The sequence below is a fragment of the Pagrus major genome, chromosome 8 (assembly GCF_040436345.1).
Source record: "Pagrus major chromosome 8, Pma_NU_1.0".
NCBI classification, from domain to species: domain Eukaryota; kingdom Metazoa; phylum Chordata; class Actinopteri; order Spariformes; family Sparidae; genus Pagrus; species Pagrus major.
This window is the reverse complement of record NC_133222.1, coordinates 1,210,747-1,233,334: the sequence shown is the minus strand read 5'-3', so window position 1 is coordinate 1,233,334 and position 22,588 is coordinate 1,210,747. Positions and strand designations below refer to the sequence as shown.

Sequence of the window (22,588 nt, the reverse complement as noted above, 5' to 3'; positions counted from 1 at the left end):
GTGACGTAACACAGGAAGCATTAAATGATCATTGTATATCAGAAATGTAAATAAATTATCACTGAGAAACATTTAAGTTATTTAAAAAAAAAACTAATTTATGTTGGAGAAAAGCTGAAACACCTCTGCAGCGGCATCTTGTCGACTTCACGGCTCCGTTGTTTCATCATCGCTCAACTGACCGATTAGTAAAGAAGTCACAGTTTTTTAAGATAAACAAAGTGCCAGAATTCAGAATATCATCTGTGAAGGCTCGAAATGATCAATAACTTAGATTCAGTCTAACTGCTGCCTTAAACTCACTGTAGCGTCTGATATCATTTTAGTCCCTGTGGAGAACTGAAGCCACTGAATGTCCCTGTTAGAGGATAAAAATCTGTCAAATGTCCCCTTAATGTGAACTTTCTGCACCTTTGAGATGATTTTGTCTTTAAATGTATTTTATTTTGTGCCAAATCTGTGATCTGATGCGTCTGTACGAGGAGATTCCTAATAAAGACGAGCAGGTCGCACGTTACCTGAGCTGGACTCTTGTTCAGATCTGCCTGTTCGAGAAAACACGGTGAAGTGTTGGTCGATGAGAACAGGAGGAGGAAACACGTGTGTGATGTCACAGCCGAGTTTTAACTGATGTTGTAGTAAATTCACTAATAAACACTTTTCCATGTCCTGATTTGTCTTTAATTACAGAAACAAAAGACTCGATGTCAGTCCGACTCACTACTTCTGTGGCTCTCAGCTCTGAGCTCATTGGTTCCCACTGAACAAATACATAGTTTATTTTTTTAATGGTTCACAGTAATTTCCTGAAGCAGCTGCTCGCAGGAGGACACAGGGAGTTTGTTGGGGACTATTAAAATCCCACAACAGAAAAAGATTTGGTGCCTAACTTCTAAATATCTGATATTTTTATTGCAAACTTTGTCTGATGTTGGTGTTGAGGTGACTCAGGCTGGTGGAGGTCGTTTCTGTTATTGTGACAATAAATACTCGTGAGATAAAGAACAATATTATTATTATTATAAAACTGAATCAACAAAAGTTGTTTTAATCTCAGTTTCTCTGCAGATCTTGTTCGGGTGTCAGCTGGTGGAGGACGACATGATGCCAACCGAACTGTAGTGTTTGCTGCCCTCCAGTGGCCACAGCGAGGAACTACAGCAACGCACAGTGTCAAGTCAGACATGATAATATAGACAAACTTCCGGCAGTTTCTTTCAGAATAAACGTGACCAAAGACGAAACTATCAAAAATTCAATGTTTTCTGATCATATTTTTCAAAATAAAAGCTATCCATCAACAGAAAATTAAATTAGACAAATTTCGGTAATAAATTAATTCAAGTAAAAATAACCAATAAAATGTGCTGGTGTCGGCTCCTTAGGCCAGAATATACATTATAGTAACATCTTTGGGTTTTGAGCTGTTAATCGCAAGAAATAAATTATTTGAAGAACATTAACAAGTTATTTGTGTGATTATTACAAATAACAGTCATATTAGTGTTATTTAAAATTACATGACACTTTACAATCAAAGCAGAGAGGCTTTTTTCTAAAATATGTTGAATTTTTGTCAGTTCATAGTTTATTATTCAATGTTTATTTTGAAAGTCACTGCCGGATGTTTTGCGGTGCTGTAGTTCCTCACTGTGACCACTGGAGGGCAGCAGGTGTGTAACCACAGCTGAGCCAGAACAGAAGATAATGATGCTGATCAATATGTTCTGATAGTGAAGTTCTGGTAGTGAAGTTCTGGTAGTGAAGTTCTGATAGTAAAGTTCTGATAGTGAAGTTCTGGTAGTGAAGTTCTGGTAGTAAAGTTCTGATAGTGAAGTTCTGGTAGTGAAGTTCTGGTAGTAAAGTTCTGGTAGTAAAGTTCTGATAGTGAAGTTCTGGTAGTGAAGTTCTGGTAGTAAAGTTCTGATAGTGAAGTTCTGGTAGTGAAGTTCTGATAGTAAAGTTCTGATAGTGAAGTTCTGATAGTAAAGTTCTGATAGTGAAGTTCTGATAGTGAAGTTCTGGTAGTAAAGTTCTGGTAGTAAAGTTCTGATAGTGAAGTTCTGATAGTGAAGTTCTGATAGTGAAGTTCTGGTAGTGAAGTTCTGGTAGTAAAGTTCTGGTAGTAAAGTTCTGATAGAGGAGCAGGTTCATCTGAGGATTCTCCGGCTGCTTTGCCTCAACTCTCTGAGATTTACGGAGTTCCCTGAATGCACCCTGTAACTGCTGCTAACGTTAGCTACACGTTAGCTCTGCTCGCTGACTGCTCGGAGCGCCGCCGGGAATGTTGCTGTTTACACCGCTATCACAGCAGCTTTGGACCGCTGGGAGGAGGAGGAGGCATTCAGGGGGCAGAACTGGACCCAGAACCAGAACCAGGCTCAGCAGCCTCCACGGACGCCATGACAGGTGAAGACAGGTGAAGACGGAAGGAGACGCTGCGGAGGAAGCTCAGGAGAGAAGAAGAGACGGAGCGGAGGTGAAGACAGCGGCCGCAGCTTTCAGTCCCGACTGCAGCTCCGCTGGACAAACGGCTGCACACGGACATGTTGGACCTTGAAATTTAACGTCCATAACGTTATATAATACATCCATGGGTGTAAAGAGGTTTCAGCAGTCAGGAGAAACTTTCCCTCCGTCCCGCCTCTGTCGCTTTACACAGACGGATTCACGGCGCTACATTCCCGCCTTGGAAAGGCCGTGTGAACGGGGCTAATGTCGCTCAGAAGCAGCAGGTTACAACATTCATGCTCCCCTCAGGATGAACTGATGACTGTGGTGATGACGTCATCATCAGGTCAACATGTTCATGTGTTCACTACTTTGGTTTCTGACCAAACACCTGCAGAACTGAAGAGTTCACATCAGTCAGCTGCACTCTGTTTACTGATCATTAGCTCATGTTAGCATGCTAACACGCTGAACCAAGATGGTGGACATGTTGAACATCATACCTGCTAAACATGTTAGCATGCTAGTGTTAGCATTTAGCTCAGAGTGTCTCAGTCCAGTCTCACAGAGCTGCCAGCTTGGCTGCACATCTTTAAAGTGCCACAGTGTAGAAATACTCTGTTACAAGGTAAAGTCCTGCATTCAGATTTTTACTGCAGTAAAAGTACATTGATCTGTTATTGTAGCTACTGAAGGTGGAGCTCATTTTAAATACTTTATGCTGGATAGTTTAATCTCCACTAACACATCATCATTTATTAGTTTATTGATATTTTGTATAAATAATCAGAATCAGTGAAGTAACTAATGTTGTCAGATTTATGTAGTGGAGTAAAAAGGACAATGATTCCATCTGAAATGTGTGAAACCAACATCCTGACCAAAACTCATTTTAATTCAGTCTGAGACGTCAATAGATGGTTTATCTGTGTAAGCAACACACACACACACACACACACACACAAATGGAGAGGGGAGGAGCATCAACTGCTCTGTGCTGCAGGCTCATGAGAACAGGGAGGGAACCTGAAAGTGAAAGTGTTCGGTCAGCTGGTCAGACTGCATGTTGAGTCATCAGAAGGAAGATGGAGGAGACAAACTGAAGTCTGAGGCTGGTGAGTGTTAAAACAACATTTTTATTCTTTAACTGTGAAAGTGTGTGAGTCAGTTTGTCTCTGGACTGTAGAGGACAGACATGTGAGAATGAAGTCAACAGTTTGATACATCTGTGGACACAAAGTCCTGATTGGCTGAATAAAACACATTAAAACTACTGTAACTAAAGACGAGGAGTCCAGAGGTAAAGAAAACTGACCAGGTGCTTTTTTATTAAACTGTGTGTGTGTGTGTGTGTGTGTGTGTGTGTGTGTGTGTGTGTGTGTGTGTGTGTGTGTTCCTGTTCTCTCAGTCCTGCGTCAGACTACTGAACAAACTTGTTTCTTGATTCTTGTTCTGAGCTCACAGTCAGTGTCACTGTTTCACCTCTCAGACTGACTTCAGATCAGAAGATGAGTGTTCGTGTGGAGGAAGAGGAGGACAGAGCAGAGTCTCCAGGATCCAACTGTGTGTCCATGAAGAGCGACTGGTCCAAACCTGAACCTCCAGACTTCAGTAATGAACCTGGACCCTCAGACACAAAGTAAGAGAACTGATACTGACTCATTCAGTGTTTGCTGGTAATCTTTTGACATTTACCAACTGTAGAGTAACATCAGGCTTCAGGATGGAAGAAATGCTCTGCCAAACCTCCACATTTTAGAGCTGTAACCAGATCAACACCCTGTTGTCCAGTGTCAAGTGTGTCATCGTTAGGGGTGGGAATCTTGGGGAACCTCACGATTCGATTACGATTACGATTCAGAGGCTACGATTCGATTATAAAACGATTATTGATGCATTTTTAATTTATGTATATTGATGCACTTTTTCCACATTTCTTTTTGTCTCACTGAATGAGTATTCATCATTTGCAGTTCAAAAAACATTTGCAATAAGAAACAAAGAGTTGAATTCATTTCCATTATATTTTATTAACCTTTATGGAAATATCCATTGGAATGGAAATGCATGAACATTTGAACTTAAGTGTACAGCTCAAGGTGCTTTTTGCTGCTTTTAGTGTTTCATATGTTAGTTACAAATAAAACAAAAGTGCTCTCAGGCTTAAATGAACTACTACTTCAGTACCAACAGTTCAAAACAGTAAATAAAATACTCAAGTCTCTCATTTTGTATCAGCAGCTTAACAGTACATTCAATCTTCAATAAAACAAATGGTAGCATTTTGTAGAAAAATATTATTGTCTTTAACCACTCAAAAGTGCGCTCAGGTTTAAATGAAAGACAATGTGTACTACTACTTCAGTACAAACGGCCTTTTCGGCCGTGTCGGTGAAATAGCGTCGGGATGGGATGACGTACCTCGGCTCCGTTGCTTCCATCATTCTCCGAAATCCCCGATTTTCTACAACCGAGTTAGGTTGCAAACCCATGGCAATGAATTCCGCGATGCCTTTCGTAATTCGCTTGGCCTTTTGCGATGTGGGTGGCAGCTTACCGAGCGCGTCCTCGATTGTTCTCTGGCTGCTAGTAGCAACAGCAGCCAGCTTTCCCACCTCCTCCGTCGGGTGGAATCGTGCTGTGTGACTTCTCATGTTCGTTGTGTTGCCAAAGTATTTTATTTTAGCGCGACAAACCTTGCATACAACGTAGCTTTTGTCCAATTCATTTCCTCCATCAATGTTGTAGAATCCAAAATGATTCCACACGTCTGCTTTTAAATGTTTAGGAGCAGGTCGGATCTCATGGCGAGGTGGGTTGGTTAGCTCAGCCATGCTTGTTGTTGTTGTTTTTTTTCTGGAGGAGTGTGCTGTGGATGTGTGTTCTCGGTCCGTTCCCCATAGCGTCTCGAAGACCGCGCTTACTGTATTTTAGTTCCGCTTTACTTGGCATATTTAAATAATCAGAATTTGGATGTTTGTGAATCGTTCTCTCTTCTTCCACGGCCGAATCACGATTAATCTAAGAATCGGAAATTTCCCCCACCTCTAGTCATCGTACAGCAGCAGTAATAACAGTTAGCTAAAACTCTGATTTCAGAACAGTTGGGCTGCTGTGTAAAACAAAAATAAACCAGAATGAGATCATTGGATAATCCTTCCTGACATATACTGAATATGAAACAGCACAAAAACAATATATTTAATGTTTTCACTGAGCTTTGTAAAGATCTGTTCATTGTGAATTTGATGGCAGCAACACGTTTCTAACAACAGACTGAAAGTTGTTGAACGCTCCAAAAACACCTGTTTGGATCTTTCCACAGGTAAACAGGTTGGTTGGTAACAGCTGATCGTATCATGACTGAAGGTTCACCACTCTGTCAAACACATGACTGTATAAAGGAGATTACTACAGGGGCTCAGGAACACAGTTTGTTTGTTAATGACTGATTCTGGTTTTATTTAGGTTTCACACAGAGGAACAGCTGTTTTGGACCTTATGTTCTATAGCTGACTGGACTGAACTCTCTCCAGGGGTCCTGGTATCTGTTGCACATCACTGATAGAGTCAGCGTCACGAGGAATCTATAATGGACTAATACAGATGATGATAAACGGATAAAAACGCCACATATACTTCACTACACATGAAGCCTACATCCCAGTAAGACAGAGGAAGACACTCTCGTCTTAACACAACGTTTAAATCTTTTAATTAGTTGATGGTTTTAATAAAACCTGGTTTTAGTGGTGCTGCAGCCCCCTGAGCTCCTCCACTGTCTCTGTTCATGCTGTGGATGTAAACAATGACTCCATTTTGTTTTTCAGTGTTATATTTCTTTAAAGGTCCAGTCTGTAGGATTTAATGCCGGCTAGTGGTGAGGGTGCAGATTGCAACCAACTGAACACCCCTCGTAGTGTCTGTGACAGCTGTCAGTCACGTAGAAGAGCTGTAATCTAACTCAAGAGAACTAACAAACTTTAAACCTCCTGATGAGCAACAGGAGCAGCAGTTTGTGTATTTAGAGCTTCATAAATGACTTTGATCAGAGAATTTATCAAGGATTCATGTGAGATGAATAAAAACATGTTGGTGTTTGCAGAGTTCAGTCCCGCAGACAGAGAGCAGAGTCTCCAGGATCCAGCTGTCTGTCTATGAAGAGCGACTGGTCCAGAGATGAACCTCCAGACTTCAGTAATGAACCTGGACCCTCAGACACAAAGTAAGAGAACTGATACTGACTCATTCAGTGTTTGCTGGTAATCTTTTGCCATTTACCAACTGTAGAGTAACATCAGGCTTCAGGATGGAAGAAATACTCTCAGTTCTAAGGAAATGTCTTCACAGAGAGGAGAAGAGGAGACTTGTCTCTGTGAAGAAGCAGCCGTCCCGCTGTGTTTGGTGTCAGGACATCCTGAAGGATCCAGTCTCTACCAGCTGTGGACACTGGTTCTGCAGACGCTGCATCAGCTCAGGCAGGAACCAGTCTGCTTCACCAGGAGACTCCTCCTGTCCCCAGTGTAGAGGTAAGATCCAGAACAAGAGCTGGACTGCAGACGGACAGTCAGAGACAAACTGTACAAAGTGACACTGAACATCTGAACATCTTAAAAATCTCACCTGCTGCATTTCATGTCATTCATTCAGAGACTTACAATAAGTGCATTCAGCCATGTGGGTACAACCCAAAGACTGTAAGAATCATGCAGATACATCAACATGATCAAAGAAGCTGAACGGCTTCAGGTACGATGTGTAGAGTTTCTGCTGATCTGATGGTGGATCAGTCGTAAATATTCCAGAGAGGAAGGAAGAGCCACAGTGAGCTGTTCAGACTCTGCTGTCAGACAGACATGGACACCAACACACATTCAGAGGCCCAGAGACACATTTGTGATGTTTCCTCTTATATTGATCTTTGTTATTGGTGATGAAAATAATCTAAAGATCGTCTTATTTTCTTTGTTTTGTCTCAAACTTTTGTCTCTTTCAGTGAATGTTGGTCTGCAGGAGGTTTTAGATGAACATAAGATCAGTCTGAGAAGGAGATGTGAACGTGTGACTGAAGGAAGTGATGAAACAGGAAGTGATGGAACAGGAAGTGGAACCCTCCTCAACAGGATCTACACTGAGCTCTACATCACAGAGGGACAGAGTGAAGAGGTTAATACCCAACATGAGGTGAGGCAGCTTGAGACAGTTTCCAAGAAGACGACCTTCAGTGAAACTCCAATCAGGTGCTGCGACATCTTTAAAGCCTCACCTGACCAACAGAGACCCATCAGAGTGGTTCTGACCAACGGCGTCGCTGGAGTTGGAAAAACCTTCTCGGTGCTGAAGTTCACTCTGGACTGGGCAGAGGGCTCCGAAAACCAAGATGTCAGTCTGCTGGTTCTGCTGTCGTTCAGGGAGCTGAACCTGATCAGAGATGAGCAGTACAGTCTTCTCAGGCTGCTCCATGTTTTCCATCCAACATTACAGAAGGTGACAGCAGAGAAGCTCGCTGTCTGTAAACTTCTGTTCATCTTTGACGGCCTGGATGAAAGCAGACTTTCACTGGATTTCAAGAACCATGAGGTCGTGTCTGATGTCACACAGGAGTCATCAGTCAGCGCGCTGCTGACAAACCTCATCGAGGGGAAGCTGCTTCCCTCGGCTCTCGTCTGGATAACTTCCCGACCTGCAGCAGCCAATCGGATCCCTCCTTCACGTGTCAACAGGGTAACAGAAGTACGAGGCTTCACTGACGCCCAGAAGGACGAGTACTTCAGGAGGAGGTTCAGTGATGAAGATCTGTCCAGCAGAGTCATCTCACACATCAAGACCTCCAGGAGCCTCCACATCATGTGTCTGATCCCAGTCTTCTGCTGGATCACTGCTACAGTTCTGGAGCACATGTTGACTACAGACCAGAGAGGAGAGCTGCCCAAGACCCTGACTGACATGTACTCACACTTCCTGCTGGTCCAGACAAAGAGGAAGAAGCAGAAGTACCATGAGGGACGTGAGACGAGTCCACAGGAGCTGACGGAGGCTGACAGGGAAGTTCTTCTGAAGTTGGGGAGGCTGGCGTTTGAACATCTGGAGACAGGAAACATCATGTTCTACCAAGAAGACCTGGAGCGGTGTGGTCTTAATGTCACAGAGGCCTCAGTGTACTCAGGAGTTTGTACAGAGATCTTCAGAAGAGAGAGTGTGATCTTCCAGAAAACAGTCTACTGCTTTGTTCATCTGAGCGTTCAGGAGTTTCTGGCTGCAGTCTACATGTCCCACTGTCACACCAACAGGAACACAGAGGTCCTGAAGGACTTCCTGGGTGAAGAACGACGATGGCAAGAACAACAAAGACAAAGAGAACGAGAACAACGACGGCAATGGCGACTACTGCAACAACAACAACTACAACAAGATGATGATGATGATGATGATGATGATGATGATGATGATGATGATTATGATGATCATGATGATGTGAAGATGGAGGACAACTACTCATCCCTGGATGTCTTTCTCAGGAGAGCCATGGTGAAATCCCTGTATAGTAAAAATGGCCACCTGGACCTGTTTGTTCGCTTCCTTCATGGCCTCTCTCTGACGTCCAACCAGAGACTCTTAGCAGGCCTGCTGGGTCGGACAGACAACAGTCCAGAAATCATCGAGAGAGCCATCAACAACCTGAAGGAGATGAACAGTGATGAGATCTCTCCTGACAGAAGCATCAACATCTTCCACTGTCTGATGGAGATGAACGACCACTCAGTCCATCAGGAGATCCAAGAGTTCCTGAAGTCAGAGAACAGATCACAGAAGAAACTCTCTGTGTTCCACTGCTCAGCTCTGGCCTACATGCTGCAGATGTCAGAGGAGGTTCTGGATGAGTTGGACCTGGACAAGTACAACACATCAATGGAGGGACGACGGAGACTGATTCCAGCTGTGAGGAACTGCAGAAAGGCTCGGTAAGTCCAGATGTGATTCACATTATAAAGCAACGTAAAGCTGAAGCCTTCAACACTTTACACACATGCACAATATAAAACTTCCACACTGTCAAAGTTTTGTGTAACTAGAATGAAACCTGCTTGTTGAAATAGTTCAACATGTGTTAAACTACAAATGTGTCCAGAAATCCTTCTTGTGTTTGTATCAAGTCAGTGAACTCAAGTATCTCCTATCATCTTCTGTCTGTGTGTCTTTGGGTGATGGAGGCTCCAACAAATCCAGCAGGAAAACCTGAAGACTTCAGAGTTTGTGCTGAAAATGTTATGACAGTCGTCGTTTGATCACAACAGAGCGTCTTTAGTTTGAACAGTGTCTGCACTGTTTCTCTATAAAGTCTGTTATTTGTGATTTTTATATACGGACACACAGACATGTGATATCTGTAATCTGATGGAACTCGCATCACTTGAAGTTTTTTCAATATAGCTTTCGTTCAGTTATTTCTATAATAGTATTTCTTCTCAGCAGTTTCTGATCTGTTTCATATGAAGGACTGTTCTGTTCGTTCTCACAATTAATACAATATCTGTACTATTGATTGATTTGAGAGGATGTGAGGAGCCCAAAACATCCTCCTATTCATCCTCATTTAATGTACTACAAGGAGTTTTTAACTGGTTCTGAAACAGTCTCAGTTTAATACCAGTGTTTCCCATAAGTTAACGAGTCTCTAGTCTGATTTGCTCCGCCGAGGTCTCATATTGTTCCAGACATGTTTTTCACCTTTTGTTATAGTGCTGAAGATCTCTAACGTTTTGTGACCTTGCTTCAGCAAAGCGTCTCTCACTCCCAGTCTGTCTACGGCCCTGCGCCCTGCTGTACACAAACACTCACTCTCACATACTCCGGTCCGAGGCCCGCAAATTACTCCGCCCCCCCCTTGTATCAATGCTGTGTCAACACCTTTGGTGAGGTGGAACTAGTTATATCTTCTGGTCATGAAAAGGAAAAAAAAAACATAATAAAGACTAGTAAAGAGCAGGGGTGGCCAACCAGTCAGAGACTAAAAGCCAAATTTTTTGCTGTGTTACTGCAAAGAGCCACATCATACATACGAGCACACATGAACATCCCCCCATTCCTTCCCCTGTCTCTCTCACACTCACACTCACACACACACACACACACACACACACACACACACAGAGAACTGGACTCCTACAGTACTAAGATCACAGGCCAGTCATTTTCAGCAATGAACATTGTGTGCACTGTCTCACACACAAACTCTCAGTAAGAGAAAAGCGCTATCGTAAATTGTTATATTTTTGCTTGTGGACTTGGTTGAACTATGCATGTTGCTCAGTGGGACTTCTGGCATTCCTTGCCTTGAACAATCCTCTTCAAATCTGGCTTGTATTCCGTTGTTGCCACTCGAAGTAATTCTTTCACGTGTGTGTGTCAGTCAGAACAGATCGATGCTTTGATTTCACGTGTTTCAGGGTAGAAAACACAGACTCACAGACGTATGTTGACCCAAACATTGACAGTATCTTGAACGCAGCCCATTTGACATTGGGGTATTTTTCCATTGGCACATTTTTCCAGAACACAATGGGTCCCTTCCCTTAAAGCAGGTTTCAGTTGGTCCTCCTCACAAAGATTGATCATCTCCAACGCAGCCGCAGCCTCATCTTGACTAGCGGGGCTTTCAAACAGTCCGTCTCCGCATTAAACGGGTCGACGAGGAACATAATCTGTGGCCTTTTCAGTTGTAGATCACGGAACCGGGTCACAAAGCTTTCGTGCAGGTTTTCAACCAGTGTTGCATATCTGGCTGTTTGCTTATTCAGGGCGGCGCTGGTGACTTGCCCGCTGACTTTTAGCAGAGCGGGTAAATGTGCTAAATCTCCCTTTTTGAATATGCGTCTTGAACAGCTTCAGTCTGTTGACAAACGCAAACACACTTTGCACCAGGTCAGGCAGCATTTTTAACTTACCCTGCAGGGTCAGGTTCAGTCTGTCCAAGTGACACAGCATGTCGACCAAAAAGGCCAGATCCATAATCCACTTGGGGTCCGAGCGCTCGGGATAGTCCTTGTCTTCCATGAACAGTTTCACGGCATCCAAAAGCTCAAAGAAGCGACCTTGCAAAAGAAGAAAGTACCTTGCCTTTTAACAGCCACCTCACAGTGCAGTGCAGTGCAGTGTCAGGTCACCTGGAAGCCCTTGGTCCAGCTCAGCGATGAGATTCTTGAATTTCACAAATGCAGCCATCATTGTTTCTTTCACATCTATGCCATGGGTTCTGTCTTTTAGTGGCACTTTGATCACACAATCGTTTGACACAGACTGTGCAACTATTGCCAACTGAGGCTTGTCTTGTATGTCACAAGACTCATCCAATGCGACACTAAAATACTCTCATGCTTGAAGATCAGAGATTGAGATCTGCGATTCAGTAGCCGTGTTAATGTCTGATATTCTGTGTTCAACAGTGTGGCGGGACAGTTGGACGTCTGATACCATTCGTTTAAGTTTGTCGTTTTCAGGAGACAAGATTTCAACAATGTTACTGAGGCATTTTTTAACAAACTCCCCTTCATTGTATGGCTTTTTAGCTTGTGCAATGTTCCAAGCCAGTTGATACGATGCAAGCGTTACGGTCTCTGAGTGCTTCATAAATTTTTGGAACAACTGTGTCTGCTTTTCTGCCTGACTTTTCAAAGTGATTAACTTGTGCTTGCGAAGTTCAGTCCCTTTTTGAAATTCCTGGTTGATGTCAGCATGGAGTGAGCTGAAGTGGCGCTGAAGATTTGAAGCCTTGAAATGCGCTAATGACGCCTGGCATATAAGGCAGAAAGGCTTGCCATTACGTTCAACAAAAAAATATAAACTCTCCCACTCTGTTAAAAACGTCCTGTGTTCATCTTCGTATTTTCGTTTTGCTGTGCTTTTTTTCCCTGCCATTTTTTTAGAACGAACTTGACACAAATTGTTTACTCAACAATAAGGTTTTCCCTCTCTCCAAGCTGAGCAGGCAGTTTTATGTTGCGTCCACACCAAATGCGTTTGCAAACACGCATACACATACACATTAAAAAAAACCACAAACACAAAATTTGAAAGGCAAAGACCAGGCAAAGAGCCGCATGCGGCTCTTTGCCTGGTTTCATGCGGCTCTTACGTTCATATCAAATTTTGTGTTTGTGGTTTTTTTTAATGTGTATGTGTATGCGTGTTTGCAAACGCATTTGGTGTGGACGCAACATAAAACTGCCTGCTCAGCTTGGAGAGAGGGAAAACCTTATTGTTGAGTAAACAATTTGTGTCAAGTTCGTTCTAAAAAAATGGCAGGGAAAAAAAGCACAGCAAAACGAAAATACGAAGATGAACACAGGACGTTTTTAACAGAGTGGGAGAGTTTATATTTTTTTGTTGAACGTAATGGCAAGCCTTTCTGCCTTATATGCCAGGCGTCATTAGCGCATTTCAAGGCTTCAAATCTTCAGCGCCACTTCAGCTCACTCCATGCTGACATCAACCAGGAATTTCAAAAAGGGACTGAACTTCGCAAGCACAAGTTAATCACTTTGAAAAGTCAGGCAGAAAAGCAGACACAGTTGTTCCAAAAATTTATGAAGCACTCAGAGACCGTAACGCTTGCATCGTATCAACTGGCTTGGAACATTGCACAAGCTAAAAAGCCATACAATGAAGGGGAGTTTGTTAAAAAATGCCTCAGTAACATTGTTGAAATCTTGTCTCCTGAAAACGACAAACTTAAACGAATGGTATCAGACGTCCAACTGTCCCGCCACACTGTTGAACACAGAATATCAGACATTAACACGGCTACTGAATCGCAGATCTCAATCTCTGATCTTCAAGCATGAGAGTATTTTAGTGTCGCATTGGATGAGTCTTGTGACATACAAGACAAGCCTCAGTTGGCAATAGTTGCACAGTCTGTGTCAAACGATTGTGTGATCAAAGTGCCACTAAAAGACAGAACCCATGGCATAGATGTGAAAGAAACAATGATGGCTGCATTTGTGAAATTCAAGAATCTCATCGCTGAGCTGGACCAAGGGCTTCCAGGTGACCTGACACTGCACTGCACTGCACTGTGAGGTGGCTGTTAAAAGGCAAGGTACTTTCTTCTTTTGCAAGGTCGCTTCTTTGAGCTTTTGGATGCCGTGAAACTGTTCATGGAAGACAAGGACTATCCCGAGCGCTCGGACCCCAAGTGGATTATGGATCTGGCCTTTTTGGTCGACATGCTGTGTCACTTGGACAGACTGAACCTGACCCTGCAGGGTAAGTTAAAAATGCTGCCTGACCTGGTGCAAAGTGTGTTTGCGTTTGTCAACAGACTGAAGCTGTTCAAGACGCATATTCAAAAAGGGAGATTTAGCACATTTACCCGCTCTGCTAAAAGTCAGCGGGCAAGTCACCAGCGCCGCCCTGAATAAGCAAACAGCCAGATATGCAACACTGGTTGAAAACCTGCACGAAAGCTTTGTGACCCGGTTCCGTGATCTACAACTGAAAAGGCCACAGATTATGTTCCTCGTCGACCCGTTTAATGCGGAGACGGACTGTTTGAAAGCCCCGCTAGTCAAGATGAGGCTGCGGCTGCGTTGGAGATGATCAATCTTTGTGAGGAGGACCAACTGAAACCTGCTTTAAGGGAAGGGACCCATTGTGTTCTGGAAAAATGTGCCAATGGAAAAATACCCCAATGTCAAATGGGCTGCGTTCAAGATACTGTCAATGTTTGGGTCAACATACGTCTGTGAGTCTGTGTTTTCTACCCTGAAACACGTGAAATCAAAGCATCGATCTGTTCTGACTGACACACACACGTGAAAGAATTACTTCGAGTGGCAACAACGGAATACAAGCCAGATTTGAAGAGGATTGTTCAAGGCAAGGAATGCCAGAAGTCCCACTGAGCAACATGCATAGTTCAACCAAGTCCACAAGCAAAAATATAACAATTTACGATAGCGCTTTTCTCTTACTGAGAGTTTGTGTGTGAGACAGTGCACACAATGTTCATTGCTGAAAATGACTGGCCTGTGATCTTAGTACTGTAGGAGTCCAGTTCTCTGTGTGTGTGTGTGTGTGTGTGTGTGTGAGTGTGAGTGTGAGAGGGGAAGAAATGGGGGGATGTTCATGTGTGCTCGTATGTATGATGTGGCTCTTTGCAGTAACACAGCAAAAAATTTGGCTTTTAGTCTCTGACTGGTTGGCCACCCCTGCTCTAAATCTTGTGTTATCATGTGGTCTACCTGTTTTTAACTTTGAGGTTTGTGATGCAGTTTTCTCTGATCGCATGCCTGTTTTATTTGAGATCTCTCTCCCCTGTTTTATTGCTAAACCGTTTGCTCCTGCTTGGTGACGACGTATGTTTAACCCTTCCACTGCTGATCAGTTCTCTGCTGCTTTTGAGCATGGTGAGACTCACTCAGCCCCCCTTTGTTTTAATACTGAGGAGTTTACCTCACTATTTTATTCCACCTGCCAAAACATCCTGGATACTGTCGCTCCATTTAAAGTCATGCGCTCCAAACCCAAAGCTGAACCATGGCTGAAGTGGAAGTGCAAGTGGAAAAAAGACAAGCTGCAGGTGTCTTTTGACATCTTAAAAAACAGCTGGTGCAGATATTTTTCTGTTATTATTTCTAGGAACTGTCACGGGCCTCGTTCTTTTTAGTACTATTAACTGTATTCTTAATACTCCCATGCTTTTGCATCTGTGGCCCCCAAACTCTGGAACGAGCTGCCTCTAGATGTTCGGCTGGCCCCCACACTGCCTGTTTTTAAATCTCGCCTTAAAACACATTTTTATTCCTTGGCTTTGAATTCAGTATGAGAGTGGCCCGTGTCTGTCCTTGTCTCTGTCTTACCTGCTCTTTGTGTTTTTACTGTTAGCCATTTCAGTCTTATCGTACAGCACTTTGGTCAGCTGTTGTTGTTTTTAAATGTGCTTTATAAATACATTTTGATTGATTGATTATTTTTCTACATTTTATATTTTCCATAATTTTTCATTCATGGTCATATAATTTATGAGATAGCCTCTCAATTCTAAATTAACTTTAAAATGTGTGAAATCTTCTTCTGGGGGAGCATGCTCCCGGACCTCATGGGTCCAAGGTCCACCACCCATAGTCTCATGAAATCCTGTGGGAAACACTGTAATACTGATGCCTCTATATGATCTACATAAGCAAACAGACCATCAGAGAGAAGATCTGTTGTTTCTGTGTAGTTATTATATTATTCTTGATGTCTGTCACCTGGATAGACTCCAACTTATCTGGTTTGATAAATCATAAGATTAAACCCATTTTTTATATCAGAGTGCTGAGGATGAACTGAGGGAAGAAGCTGCTCTGACCTCCAGGTTAATTCTGCCAGTGAAGGAGAGCTCAGCAGGTTCAGTTCAGTGGAGGATTTTTATCATCACTGAGCTCAGAGAAGAAATTATGCTGTTCAATAGTTCGACTCCAGTTGGTATTGATTATACTATTAATGCAACAGCGACAACTTTAACATCACGTTAAAGTTTAACAAACACAAATCTCAGCACGCTGTAAATCAACACGTCTCATGTTTACATCACAGTCATTAGGCACTTTGACACTTTTGTACGAGACATGGATTTGTGGTTCATTATGTTGCTCAAGGACACGTGGACATGTGGACAGGAGGAGCTCAAGTTTCAAACTACAAACCTGGTGATCAGTGACTGACCAGCTCAGACTGATCAACTGACCAGCTGAGCTACAGCCACTCATGTGAATGTGCTCTGTGATGCAGAATGCATAAACTTCGTAATAAAGTGTCAGATCTTATTATATTTTAAATGTTTTATTATCTGTTTTCACAGATTTAACTTTTGTGGACTCTCAGAGTCTCACTGTGAAGCCGTGGCCTCAGCTCTGCAGTCCAACCCCTCCCATCTGACAGAGCTGGACCTGAGTCAAAACAACCTGCAGGAAAATGGAGTGAAGTTGCTGTTGACTGGACTGAAGAGTCCAAACTGTAGACTGGAGACTCTGAGGTCAGTTCATGTGTTTTGCTCTTGCACAGTGTTTATCCACCAAATTTAAATCCATAACAGAAGGTTTAATTCTCTTCAGTTCTCTTCACAAATTACAACAACTGTTTTTAAAGTTTGTCAGTGTGAACAGTTTGGTTCAGACTTTAGTTAGAACTCAAACTGGACTGGTGTTGGTGAGGAAACTGTAGGATTTATCCTTCAGTGTGCTGAAACATGAAATCAATATTTGTGACAATGTCACAGGTGAGACATCAATATGTAAAAACCTTAAAGGAGTTACACACACAAACACAATGTAAACCTCACACACAGACACCGACAAACACAATGTAAAGCTCTCTCACACACACACAGACACACAGAGTGAAACAAACATCCAAATGCAGCTGTTTGAAGTGTCGTGTCTGATCCGTCACTTCAACATTTGATGATGCTTCTGTTCAGGAAATGATGTCACTGTGTGTTCTGACTCGACCAGAAAACAGGAGCATCAGTGATTCACTATATTTGTACAGGAAGGTTCTCAGATCCATTACAGAGAACAGGCATCTGACTTTGGTCCAGTGATGAAGATGATGGAGGATGAAGCTCTCAGTCAGTCAGCTGTGTGTTGATGAAGATGACAGTGGTGATGAGGATAGTCTCAATCTGTGCTCTGAAATGAGAGCATCACGAGTGCTGGGATAGGTGTTGTTGTAATGCATTTACTGAAATTTCTTTTGTATTTTTCTTATAAGATTAAGTCTAATTTATTTATTATTCTTTTATCCATTTTGGAAATTTCCACTTTCTATTAAAAAAGTGGTCTTAGTATTTTTCATAAATGACAAATTATTGTTATGAATTAGAAGAAACGGAAGAGAATGAAAGAAACTAAAGTGACATCATGTCTGATTTGATTATTATTACAGACTTGACTGAGATCAGCAGCTTGTTATTAATCTGTGTTGACATGAACAGGTGTATGAATGTTGAGCTGACATTTGGATGATGTGTGTAAAAGGCTGACATGATGATCCACAGTAACAAAATTACAAAGTCACTCCACTCATTTTAGAGCAAAGCTCATTGATGAGGACACAGTGATGTTAAGCTGCACATTTCAAACCTGAACACATCTGATTGGATTATAAGATTTTTATCTACATCATTTATTCTTTATTCAGGTTGATGAGCTGCTGGTTGTCAGAGATCAGCTGTGCTTCTCTGGCCTCAGCTCTGCAGTCCAACCCCTCCCATCTGAGAGAGCTGGAGCTGAGTAACAACACTCTGCAGGATTCAGGAGTGAAGCTGCTGTGTGATTTTCTGCAGAGTCCACACTGTCGACTGGAGACTCTGAGGTCAGACACCATGTTTTACTTCTGTGCTCAGATTAATATGATGTGAAAGTTGTGTTGGCACTAAACTGCAGATATAAGGCTGATATTATACTGATCCACACTGAGTATATCAATGCTCTGTTTAAAGTCTGTTTTCTTCTACTGTGGTTTAGTCCATTGACTGTGGCAGAGCAATGTTGAGCTGCACCTTTCAAACCTTCATATAACAAGAAAAATCTACACTAGATAATTGACTCTGAAACCCAGTATTGTTACATTAAATATCACCTACTGTTTTTTAAATAAATGATAATATAGATAAATACAACATTAAATAGATCATCTGTATTTCAACCAGTGTTTCCCCTATATACATAAAGCAGCAGCGCACCACTGCTAAAAATTGACCGCCACTGCTGAGGAGAGAAGAAGAGAGTAGTGGTGGATGAAGAAGGAGAGGAGGAGGATGAGGAGGAGTGGGTGAAGTCTTTAGAGTTTTTTAGAGGGCTGCCTTTTTTTTGCACTATGGATGTTTCTTCTGTGGGTCAGTTAACACACCAGAGCGTAAAAGCAAGTAAAGCATGGGAACAGAGAGGACAGGACTCCGTCTTATAACTTCAGAAACTAACATTGTATGATTTTGGGCTTTCACACACTTGTCAGTAGTGCTTAGAAATGAAGAGGACTCATCATTTATTCTTTACTCAGATTGAGTGGCTGCAGTTTGTCAGAGATCAGCTGTGCTTCTCTGGCCTCAGCTGTGAAGTCCAACCCCTCCCATCTGAGAGAGCTGGAGCTGAACTACAACAAGCTGCAGGATTCAGGAGTGAAGCTGCTGTGTGATTTTCTGCAGAGTCCACACTGTAGACTGGAGACTCTGAGGTCAGTACACTGACTCTCTCTTACTATTGTAGATCTTAAATGTTTAATTAAAAACTGAACCTTATTTATGTTCATACATCATTTGCATCCATAAAGAAACTGCCTTTTAACATTTATTAACTAAATCTGACTATCTGGAATTAAGATTATACACTGCCCGGGCCAAAACAAGAGCCACACAGTCTCATATTTCATTGGACCACCTTTAGCTTTAATTGCGGCACACATTCATTCTTCTCTGTGTTGACCTATTTTTTTACATCTATGCACATATATATATATATATATATACAGTGAGGAAAATAAGTATTTGAACACCCTGCTATTTTGCTGTTTCTCCCACTTAGAAATCATGGAGGGGTCTGAAATTTTCATCGTAGGTGCATGTCCACTGTGAGAGAGATAAACTAAAAAGAAAAATCCAGAAATCACAATGCATGATTTTTTAACAATTTATTTGTGAGATATAGCTGCAAATAAGTATTTGAACACCTGAGAAAATGAATGTTAATATTTGGTACAGTAGCCTTTGTTTGCTATTACAGAGGTCAAACGTTTCCTGTAGTTTTTCACCAGGTTTGCACACACTGCAGGAGGGATCTTGGCCCACTCCTCCACACAGATCTTCTCTAGATCAGTCAGGTTTCTGGGCTGTCGCTGAGAAACACGGAGTTTGAGCTCCCTCCAAAGATTTTCGATTGGGTTCAGGTCTGGAGACTGGCTGGGCCATGCTAGAACCTTGATATGCTTCTTACGGAGCCACTCCTTGGTTTTCCTGGCTGTGTGCTTCGGGTCGTTGTCGTGTTGGAAGACCCAGCCACGACCCATCTTCAATGCTCTGACTGAGGGAAGGAGGTTGTTCCCCAAAATCTCACAATACACGGCCCCAGTCATCCTCTCTTTAATGCAGTGCACTCGTCCTGTCCCATGTGCAGAAAAACACCCCCAAAGCATGATGCTACCACCCCCATGCTTCACAGTAGGGATGGTGTTCTTCGGATTGTACTCTTCATTCTTCTTCCTCCAAACACGCTTAGTGGAATTATGACCAAAAAGTTCTATTTTGGTCTCATCTGACCACAAAACTTTCTCCCATGACTCCTCTGTATCATCCAAATGGTCATATGCAAACTTAAGACGGGCCTTGACATGTGCTGGTTTAAGCAGGGGAACCTTTCGTGCCATGCATGATTTCAAATCATGACGTCTTAGTGTATTACCTACAGTAACCTTGGAAACGGTGGTCCCAGCTCTTTTCAGGTCATTGACCAACGCCTGTCGTGTAGTTCCGGGCTGATTCCTCACCTTTCTTAGAATCATTGAGACCCCCACGAGGTGATATCTTGCATGGGGCTCCACTCCGATTGAGATTGACCGTCATGTTTAGCTTCTTCCATTTTCTAATGATTGCTCCAACAGTGGACCTTTTTTCACCAAGCTGCTTGGCAATTGCTCCGTAGCCCTTTCCAGCCTTGTGGAGGTGTACAATTTTGTCTCTGGTGTCTTTGGACAGCTCTTTGGTCTTCGCCATGTTACAAGTTAAAGTCTTACTGATTGTATGGGGTGGACAGGTGTCTTTATGCAGCTAATGACCTCAAACAGGTGCATCTGATTCAGGATGATACATGGAGTGCAGGTGGACTTCTAATGGGCGGACTAACAGGTCTTTCAGGGTCAGAATTCTAGATGATACACAGGTGTTCAAATACTTATTTGCAGCTATATCTCACAAATAAATTGTTAAAAAATCATGCATTGTGATTTCTGGATTTTTCTTTTTAGTTTATCTCTCTCACAGTGGACATTCAGACCCCTCCATGATTTCTAAGTGGGAGAAACAGCAAAATAGCAGGGTGTTCAAATACTTATTTTCCTCACTGTATATATATACATACATACATACATACATACATACTTGGTACAGTTCAACCAATAACCAGAAAAACTTGAAAAGCAGTCTATGATTTTGAGTAGAGCGGTTATGGATTTGCCTGGATCTGTAACAAAAGTAAAATATCATCAGCAGATACTGGGGTTTTTACGAAATTGCTGCGGCAAGTGGTCCAGTGCTTTCTGCTGTGAGAGGGAATTGGGAGAGAGTTAGAGAAGCAAAACTCCAAAGGGAATCACTTAAAACGTTCACATGACAATTTGTACTTGATGGTCACGAAATAGCCATTTGATACACCTCACATGGAACAAGCCAAGATATATCAAGTATATTCGATATATTGCCCACCCCTATCTGCAATGTCATTTCACCAAGTTAAAGCTCTAATTCAAGATATCCATAATTACATTTTGACTAGACAGAATGAAAGCTTAAGTTAAAAACTGAATTGTAGATATCTGTAAAAAGAAACCCCATACACATGAATGGCAAAAGTGATGTCATTAGTCCTCGGGAGAATTGCATTACTGCAATTGCATTACAATGTCCTTTTGTTCCTCTTTTTTTGTGTGTGCTATATTCAGTCTGCAGCCACAAAAGATTAAAGGAACTGTAGAAAATGTTTTAATTAAATTCAAACCTGAACACATCTAATTGGATTCTAAATGGATTTTTATCTACATCATTTATTCTTTATTCAGATTGAGGTGCTGCAGTTTGTCAGAGATCAGCTGTGCTTCTCTGGCCTCAGCTCTGAAGTCCAACCCCTCCCATCTGAGAGAGCTGAACCTGAGGAACAACAAGCTGCAGGATTCAGGAGTGAAGCTGCTGTCTGATCTGGAGAAGAGTCCAGACTGCAGACTGGACACTCTGAGGTCAGTAGAGGGTTGGAGCCAGTCCATGCTGGTCTCAGCAGTATTGTACTGAACACAGTTCCTACCTAAGTAAAGTTTCAGTATTTCCTGGATTCCTCAGTGAAGCTGTGAGAGGAGAACGGTGACAGGCTTCAGGATCTCAAAGTGTTTGTTCTCTCATCTCAACACTAAAGAAGGGATCAGTTCATCTTTGTCACAGCTCTCAGATCAGTCTGACTGAAGCCTGCAAATCACTGACTCTTATTTCAGAGAACCATCATTACATTTAGTAACCATGTGGTCTTTCTACAGAGCAGAACCTCTGTTGAAGTCCAGAAAACACAGCTGATGTTTTACTGTCAGTCTGTGTGTAGGAGTTTTAACGTCATGGACATTTATCTGTCCATCTGTTGTTTGTTTTATCTAAATATTATTTCAGACTCCATATTTACCATGATGAAATATTCAGATGTGACTGAGACTCTGTTTTGTAACAGCAATAAATCATTACAGTGAGCAGTGAATGTCTCTCTGTTTCTGCAGTAATGATGCGTTCAGGGACTCTCAGTAGTTTATTTCACTGTGTCCTTCAGTGAAACCTGCAGAGTAAACAGACTTGATGAACAAAGTGTCTGCAGGTCTGTGAGCTTCACTCCAACACGTTAACATGAGAGCTGAAAGGAAGCCGGCTACACTACACAGCCGCTCCACTTGTGGTCTGAACAGGACTGAAGTCCTGCTGGTCTTTATATCACTGACTGACAGCTGATGGAGGGAGTCTCTGTCAACACTCATTTATCACTTCTACTGTCTCTCTGCTTCTCTCTTCAGGTGGTGATCTCTGTCAGAGTGATGAGGAAGGTGGAGGTGTTGAGACGATCCGCTGTTTCCTGATGATCCAGAGGAGTTGAAGCAGCACCATCACAACACGCTGAGTCATGATAATCATGAGATAATGAAACATCAATAAGTTGGTAACAACTCAGCATGACGCTGTACTTTACATAACACTGTACATTAAATGACAGCATGCGCTCAGTGAACTGACGGCTTTACTCTGCGATGGAAGATCTTTTTCATCGACTGTCTTTATGTTGCAGGCGTCTTGTTTTTAAATCAAAGTGTCACATACAGTGGATCTGCTACACATGTGTAAAGTTTTAAATGTAAA

General features: G+C 42.4%; 1 protein-coding gene across 1 annotated transcript; it reads left to right on the top strand.

Annotated features, from left to right (window-relative positions):
- The first annotated feature begins 3,946 nt into the window (after positions 1–3,946).
- Positions 3,947–22,328, top strand: LOC141000840 (protein NLRC3-like). The gene is made up of 10 exons (XM_073471719.1): positions 3,947–4,090; positions 6,557–6,676; positions 6,802–6,850; positions 6,954–7,038; positions 7,448–9,413; positions 16,298–16,471; positions 17,638–17,811; positions 18,499–18,672; positions 21,265–21,449; positions 22,249–22,328. The coding sequence occupies exons 1-10, from the start codon at positions 3,960–3,962 to the stop codon at positions 22,326–22,328; spliced, it is 3,138 nt and encodes a 1,045-aa protein (XP_073327820.1). The 5' UTR covers positions 3,947–3,959.
- Positions 22,329–22,588: the final 260 nt, after the last annotated feature.